General features: G+C 37.5%; 1 protein-coding gene across 1 annotated transcript; it reads right to left on the minus strand.

Moving 5' to 3' along the window:
- Nucleotides 1–7,890: 7,890 nt before the first annotated feature.
- Nucleotides 7,891–8,859, minus strand: LOC131276900 (olfactory receptor 7A10-like). Its single transcript, XM_058290481.2, has one exon. It carries the CDS (start codon nt 8,857–8,859, stop codon nt 7,891–7,893), a length of 969 nt encoding a protein of 322 aa, XP_058146464.2.
- Between the last annotated feature and the right edge of the window lie 292 nt (nt 8,860–9,151).

Genomic DNA, 9,151 nt, shown 5'->3' on the forward strand with positions numbered 1-9,151 from the left:
AAGGAATTGGGAATTGTCCTGAAAGACATTGCAATGACAGAGCAGATCATTGTATATCTTGCCATAACCTACAGAATTGAGTGGAAGAGGTTGTAAACTACAATGTAATCATTAGTCCATGCTTAGTGGCAATGCTTCAAAATGTGCTTATCAATTGTAATGAATGTACCTCACTAAATAATGATGTTGTTAATGAGGGAAAATGTGAAAGGTGTGGGGAGTGGGGCATATGGGAATCCCCTATCTTTTTAATGTGATATTTGTGTAATCTATCTTTAAATTTTTAAAAAATCAATATAGACCCTAAAAAACTGTTACCATGGCTAAGAGACAGAAAAAAAAAATAAAGGGAAAACAAGCCTTTAAGTGTTTCAGATTTTGAAAATATTCAGAGAATAAGAAATAATGCTTTTTAATGTGTTTTTGAAAATTAAAAAATATTATAATTAATTCAAATGGTATATTTCAATAATGAAATAAATAGAACCTCTTAAGCTGAAATTTACAGTGATGAAAATTTAAAATATCCAAGTAGTAGAACTGGGAAAAATTTATGTGCAATGAAAAGCAAAGACTCACCAATCCTGAAGCAGAAATGAAAAATAAACCAAATTTATATCTGTGGACTTTCCTACATTTGACACTTTCTCTGTACCCCTCAATTTATTGCCAGTATAACATTCCCTTTCATGATATTTTCTTAATACAGCAAAACAGATCCAAAGGATGATTTAAGTGATTTATTGTTCCACTGGTGTTTTCCTCTTTGGATAATAAATAAATACAAAATATCTTCATTCAGGAAACTCCCGGAGATGAAACATATATATATAACCATACTTAGGATAATGTATCTCAGAGCTTTCAATTCTTCTGAGAGTGGTGATCTAGAAGTGAGGAGAAACGGGAAGAGTGCCATTGGGGAAAGACATTAGGAGGTGAAATCCAGGAACTTCTCATCCAATACTGTTACTCTGGAATTTGCTTCTCTTGTAAACTCAGCTCTTGTCAGTGGAGGAAGGAATCATTTCTTCCATGTTTGAAATATACTCACTTAGACACTGGCTACCTTATTATGATGCATTATAAGAGGTAAGAGCGCTGTTAAAGTTTTCTACTGTGTCTTGGTTTAACTGGTGTTCCTTGGACTTGAGTGTGTTTATTCTCAGTTCCACACTTTGGACATTTAATCTTCATTGGGCAGTGTTCATATTTTCTAAATTTCTAATGTTAGAGTATCAAAAATATTTATTCTAATCACATAACATAATACAGTTAAACAGACCACAGTTCACTCAAAATGTATCTTGTCCACCTTCTATATAACATACACTTCATGGTTTATAGACAGCAATCAAATCTCCCACTTCTCCAGGAAAAATAGTAACAGTTCCCTCTGTAAGTTGGTGTTTATCCCTCACTGAATTTATGGAAGTGTCTTTAGCTGAAATCTGTATTTTAGGGATTCTCTTCAAGTTTTCCCTTAAAAAAAAAACCCACAAAAAACCACAAACTTCACTTATGTTTCAATGGTAACAGAAAATATGATATATTTTTTTTCTTGTAGCCATTTATAGATTCTTAAGGATTAAATTTTGTTTTACATGAGAACAAATTTATACCCTCAATTTGGAGTGAATCATTATTTTCACATATTTTAGGGTCCTGGAGAATAATAAAATTATACTGACAAAACAGGAATGCTTTTTATTTTTATTTTCTGGAGGAAAAAATTGCATGCAGGAATGGGGAAGTAAGAAAAGATCTTGGTAAAACATAAGTTCTAGGAGAATATAATAGAGTTGTAAAGGTCTCCATCACTCACAGATGACATTTGCTTAAAGAAGTCTTATCTTATGAATCAAATTGCCAGTTAAGTATTTAGAAAGTCAACAGCGAAGGTTCTTAGGGGATTTTGAAAGATATAAAATCACCCTCTCTCCACAAATACACTCAAAGTGTAAGTAACTTTGGCTTCCACAATTGAGTCTTCTTAGGGTGTGAGGTCCGTAGTGTACATATCTCTTAGCAGCCTTTTCTTCCTCTTTGTGGCTTGCTTTCCTCTCCTCCAGAAGATAGGAAAATTGCAGGTGTGATGCCTATTTAATCAATACTAAAATCTTGAGCCTCCTCCTACCTGACTGCAGAAAGGGGGCATATCTGTGTAGCCAACAATTTCTGTTGAGTCTTCTTGATTATACAATGTTCCTGATTATAAAAGAAGTATCAAATTTCATAGCTGGCCTGTTTTCAGTGTTATCTAACTTCCAGTTATTGAAAGACATAACTCTAGTTTCTTCTATAAGATATGTGTGGATACTTACTATGTTTTTTCTCAAAATTCTTTTTCAAAAATTATTTGACTTTTTATTTTTAGAGAAGCTTTACATAAAAACTATATGAGATTCCCATATGCTCCACCCAATTACCTTCCCACACTTTACCACATTAACAACATGTTTTGAGTTGTTTATTTGTTAACATCGAAGAACAAATATTGAAGCCTTGCTACTAAACATGGACTATAATTTTTATTATACTTTATACTTGGTCTCACACAATTTTATAAGTTATGACAAAATGTATAATGGTCCTGTTTCCACCATTGCAATGTCATGTAGGAGGATTCCCATGTCTCCAAAATGTTTCCTTATTACACTTACTCTTCCCTTCCTCCCCTTAGAATCTCCGGTTTCCACTGCCCTTCTATCAGTGATAAATGCCCATCTATTGCTAGAATAATACATCTAAAATAAAATAATCATGTCTACTTATTATAATGAACAATGGACTAAAGTCAAAATTCTAAAAAATGCTTTTATTTGGAAAGTTTTCTGCTTAAAAATAAGCCTTTCATAAAAATTATTTTGTACAAGAACTGATTGCAAGATAACAGTCTTGCAGGGTAGTAATTGGAAATTGATATGTAAAATTCTTGGCAATGAGAAGACCAACGACACTATTTCCACTGGATAAATGTACACGATTGTTCTTGTATAGCTTGGAAAAAAATGATTCACAAGATATTGTTTGCAGTACCTTCTGAAGAGAGCACCTAGGAAAGATTTTGATAAAACAGGTTTATGTGATAAATGATTTTAGTGAGAAGCCTAATTCAAGTAAGGTGGAATAAGGTGGGGCTGTTATTTACACTGAAGAGAAATTCAGAAAGAAATGACAAGCTGAAGATTTTTAATTCTCAGATTATGGTGCAATCAAAACACAGACATTTTATAAAACTGCATGAATGAAATATCTTTCCCAGAAAATTGCAGTTCTGATGTGTGTATGACTCACATCAGAGACTGAACCGGTGCATTAAAAAAGTATAATTGAAAATAATTCACAGCTTTCCAAAATAATGTGAAGTGAATACAAATATATAAGCAATTATGAATATTTTTAAAAATGACCATTAGGTCAGAGAAATCACTAATTCCAAAGTGCCACTCTAGTTTGCCATTTGTAATCATGGCATGGAAATCAGGTGAAGAATGAATAATTCATCTTAGTCTACCTCAGAAAGAAATAGCAAACCTCCATAAAAATCTGAAATTATGTCCTAATATCTGGGTTTAATAGTAAAATAAGTTAGAGTAGGAAATGGAGAAAAGCACGCATTTGCTTTTTATGATCTGTAAATTAGGACTATTATTGTAGGGAGTGCTGAAAGAAATTTCCAGATACTAAACTTCACTATGAAAATAATTTTTAAAGGGCAACCTTATGTCACTGGAAAAATGTTAGAATATATTGAGGCCATCATTGTTTGAAGAATCAGGGATTGTGTTGTTCATTACAACCTCAATTAACTTATGATTTTGAATGTTCAGGGGAAAGGCACATATTGGAGATGAAATGTGAATTGTTGCAAAGTAGTCAGATGATGTCTCCAGTTCAGGATATAACCTGTTTCAGGAACCAATGAACAAAACTTTGGTAGCTGGTACAGAGCCTTTGCTAGGAAAGTATATTTTTCACTCGCACCATAAAACACAATCAGTTTCTTTCATCTGGCAGTGACTGCAGTACACTTTCATCCCTCCAGCACCTGCTATAATCTTATATGCAGAATAACCTGAATGAAAATTTTCACTACTGAAAATCCAGGCAGCAGTTTTTATGTTCAATCATGATTCCAGGGTATACAATGAGAGAACATATGATGTAAAATAATGCAAAAAAAACAGGTATCCTTGATATACAAAAATTAAAGAAATATGTATTTTTATTAGGCAAATACCAGATCATCTCTCTATACACTTATGATGTACCTAGATTAAGATGGGAAACAGACTTGGCCCAGTGGTTAGGGTGTCCGTCTACCACATGGGAGGTCCGCGGTTCAAACCCCGGGCCTCCTTAACCCATGTGGAGCTGGCCCATGAGCAGTGCTGATGCGCACAAGGAGTGCCCCTCCACTGTAGGGGTGTCCTCCGCGGAGGGGAGCCCCATGCGCAAGGAGTGCACCTGTTTGTAGAGCCACCCAGCGCGAAAGAAAGTGCAGCCTGCCCAGGAATGGCGCCACCCACACTTTCCGTGCCGCTGACTACAAGAGAAGCGGACAAAGAAACAAGACACAGAGAACAGACAAATGGGGGAGGGTGGGAATTAAATAAATAAATAAATAAATCTTAAAAAAAAAAAGATGTGTAATCCATATTTTATTCTTCTATCCTGTGGACGCTGGGATGGAGATGTCCACTACACCTCTAAATTGAGAGGTGGATTAGATCCTACATGGTGGATGGATGGAAGTCTCCTGCTTGCAGTTGTAGACTCTCTCAGATCCCTGGCATTGTGGTTGACCATCACCACTTCCCTGTTAGCTGACACATGGAAGACCAATGAATTGGAGAGCAGGTGTTGCAATTCTGTTGAGGCTCATTTAAGTCTCCTGAGCATACAACAACCCCAGTACCAGCCACAGGTTCAGTATTAGTGACAGAAGAGACATGTGTAGGGAGGTCACATCTGAGTCCCACTACATCACACTTCAGAGCACAAATTCCAAAATAAGGCCTACTGGCAAGACACAGAACTTCAGAGCCACCTGCCATGACCATAGGAATGAGGTGTCTCTGTAGCCCTCACTACAAGCACCACTACTTGGGGTAATATCTACTTTGGCGGTTCCTGAGAGCCTGCTGAGAGGTGCATAAGCCCAACCCATCTTATGACCTCCCAACTAATTTTGGAGTCTCTTACCCATATGAACACATTTGTCTTTCACATTTCCCCTTTTAATTCAAGGTCTTTTTCTAGTTGCATCTCCAGTTGATGTTTGTTAGTAGTCCCTCTGCTCCAGGGATGATCAACCCAGGGTTCATGTCCTAAACTGAGGGAAAGGTAATATTGAGTTGGTGTAAAGAGTGGCCACATTTGAGCAATATGGATGCTCTCAGGAGGTAACACTTAAGCACCCTGCAGCTCTAAGCCTAGTTGGAATTTCAAGCACACAGGCTCATGAGTATAGTCATCAGGTCAAGGGCCCATCATTGGGCCATCCTTCTTCACTGGTCTTCTTTTTTTTGTCTTTATTTAATTTTTAATGTTACATTAAAAAAATATGAGGTCCCCATTTACCCTCCACCCCACTCCTCCCCCCGTAACAACAACCTCCTCCTTCATCATGAGACATTCATTGCATTTGTTGAATACATCTCTGAGCATGGCTACTCCTCATGGTCAGTCATCCACATCATAGCCCACACTCTCCCACAGTCCACCCAGTGGGCCACGAGAGGACATACAATGTCTGGTAACTGTACCTGCAGCACCACTCAGGACAACTCCAGTCCCAAAAATGAAAAATGCCCCCACTTCACATCTCTTCCTCTCACTCCCTACCCCCAGCAGCCACCATGGCCACTTTCTCCACACCAATGCCACATTTTCTTCGATTACTAATCACAATAGTACATGAATAGAATATCAGTAAGCCCACTCTAATCCATACTCTTCCCTCATCTTATGGACCTTAGAATGGTTGTGTCCACTCCACATCTATATCAAGAGGGGGCTTAGTTTCCACATGGATACTGAATGCAATCCCCCTGCTTTCAGTTGTAGGCACTCTTGGCTCCCTGGTGTGGTGGTTGACCTTCTTCACCTCCATGTTAGCTGAGTGAGGTAAGTCCAATAAACTCTGGTTTATTGCAATCTGTTGAGGCTCAGGGCTGGCTATTACATGGTCAGTCCAGAGATTCAAGTTTCCTGGGTATACATTAAACCCCAGCACCTACTACAGTTCCAGTAAAAGTAACAGGAGAGACTTGTGGACAAAGGTCACATCTGAGTCCAGCTCCATCACACAGACTCCAAAGTAGGGCCAACTGACATGACACTGAACTCCATCTGCCATTACCATAGAACCTGTGGGTCTCTGTAGCCCTCAGAAGAACCGAGACCTGGGGTTGTGTCTACTTTATCTGTCTCTAGGACTCTGCTCAGGTGTGCATAAGGGCAACCCTTCTTCACTGGTCTTTGTCCTTGCACTTGGGGGATACTTGCTCATCAGTTGGGGAGTACAACATAGTTTCCCAGAATCAGAGCTCAGCACTCCCATAGTTGTTATGTGAATCTCTACCTACTATGTCAATACCCAATGAATATCTGAATATACCTATATACCCTATATAAATGCTTTGGAGAACTCCCTCCTACTCATGCACCCCATCAATGACATCCACACCACTGTTCCTACCTTGCAATGTTTGAAACCCTCTGTGATCCAAAACTTCTTTAAAAAAATGAATGCTAATATATTTCTAAATGCAATTAGTAGGACAATCAAATAGTAATGTTATATTTAAAGATTAGAAATAGAATTCATACTAATTAAGAAAAAATAAAATGAAGTAAAAAATATATTGGGGTATTAAAATGAAAAATATCAAAACTTTTTTAACATTTTGCCATTCTTCACTGTAATAAATGTTGCCTTGTACAGTGGCAAAGCAATCTCTTCCATTCCATTCAGTGTCTTCAGCCTTTATTAAAAATAATTTTTGTTATGTAATCAAAAAAGGTTTAGATCACAATGAAGTCACATATACAATATAGGGGTTTCCCATATGCCCAACATCAAATGCTTTTCTCCCTTCCCCAGCAATTATCTTTTTACATGTGGATATAATATTTGCTATAGGTGATACACAGATATTAAAACATAGCTACTATCCATGGTTCCACTATGGTTTACGTTATAGTTTATGTATTGGGCTCTACGGTTTTATAAAATTTTGGTTGCATTATGGTTTATATTTTAGACTATGCACTTTTGTAATTTTTTGGTGAAATTTAACATAGCCTATATCCATCATTGCAGAATCTTGTGGAACACTTCCATTGCTCCTGTTTAACCCTCTTCCATCTATTCTATTCCTCTCTCCCCCACCTCTTTGGGCCCTCAGGGACAACCAAACTTCATTGCTTGAAGGACAAGATTCACAGATATTGCAACAGTGCTGAGGGTTTGATAAATTAGTCTGTCTGGAGACAGTGGTCATGGGAGTTTCTAAGGGCAGGGAGAGGGAAGAAGAGGAGTGATATAGGTGCACATTTTCAGGACTTGGAGTTGTGCTGAATGATATTTCAGGGTCTACTTTCACAACTCAATGAATTGACTGGGGGAGAGTGTAAATGACAAGGTAAATTGTAATCCATACTTTGCAGCATTGCTTCAAAATATACTCATCAATTGCTATGAATGTGCCACACTGATGAAAGAGGTTGTTGATATGGGAGGAGTGGGCTATGGGGAGTGGTATATATGGGAACATCATATTTTTTAATGTTTCACTTTGTGAGATCTGTGTATCTTAATAAAGACAACAAAAATTTTCATTTCCAAGGGGAAAAAAACTCCTAGGGTTTGATTTCTGCTAATCATGAGCACTTTTGTAAATTTGAGACAAAGTATCCTTTTATAGACAGAATGTTTCTCAGCTTTTTAAAGGCCTGATTTATGTCCTTGTTTCTAAGACTGTAGATAAAGGGGTTCAACATAGGAGTAACCACCGTGTACATCACTGATGTTACTGCATTTGCTCTTGAGTTTTGGGTAGCAGCAGAGCTAAGATATAATCCAAGACTTGTACCATAAAATAAGGTCACTACTGAGAGGTGAGACCCACAAGTAGAAAATGCTTTATATTTACCACCAGCTGTTGAAATTCTCAAAATGGAGGATATAATCTTATAATAAGATAAAAAGATCCCAGTGAGTGGTACAAACCCTAGAAGTCCAGTTGCAAAATTCATCACTAGGTCATTGAGGAAGGTGTGGGAACAAGCATGTCTGACTACCTGATTAAAGTCACAGAAAAAGTGGGGCATTTCCAACTCTGTACAAAAGGACAACCGCAAAACCATTAAGTCATGCAAAAGAGAGTCCAAAACACTCAATAACCAGGATGCAAGTAGCAGGAGGCTGCAGAGCCGGGGGTTCATGATGACCATATAGTGCAGGGGGTGACAGATGGCCACGAAGCGGTCGTAGGCCATCGCAGTCAAGAAAAAGTTATCTAATTGTCCAAACATCATGAAAAAATACATCTGGGTGAGACAGTTTTGAAAAGTTATGATTTTGTTTCCTGTGTGTATGTTCAGCAACATCTTTGGTACAGTGGTGGAAGAGAAACAGATATCTGTAAAAGACAGGTTGGAGAGGAAGAAATACATGGGTGTGTGAAGGTGGGAGTCTGAGATGATGGCCAGGATGATGAGCAGGTTTCCAATGAATGTAACTAGGTACATGGACAAGAACAGCCCAAAGAGCAGAGACTGAACCTCTGTATCTTCTGAGAGCCCCAAGAGGATGAATTCTAAAACATATGTTTGGTTTCCTCTTTCCATGTAGATGATGAATTTCCTGGAAGAGATATCAAGGCAATGCAATTTTAGCCACAGCAGTGATCAGAAAAATATAATAAATGGTATTGTTTGTATTGTAATTACATTACATTAATATTTTTATGGATTTTATATATATATATATATTTAGTACTCTTTTCTGAAAATGTCAGGAAAAACATATGTTCCTACTTCTACTTGATAGTTGTGCAGACTAGAAATCCTTGTCCATAATAGAAAACACTTTGGCAAGGTAATATTTTCCATGAGAAATTCTCAGACTTGACTTTAAGCA

Source organism: Dasypus novemcinctus, chromosome 30 (genome assembly GCF_030445035.2).
Source record: "Dasypus novemcinctus isolate mDasNov1 chromosome 30, mDasNov1.1.hap2, whole genome shotgun sequence".
NCBI lineage: Eukaryota > Metazoa > Chordata > Mammalia > Cingulata > Dasypodidae > Dasypus > Dasypus novemcinctus.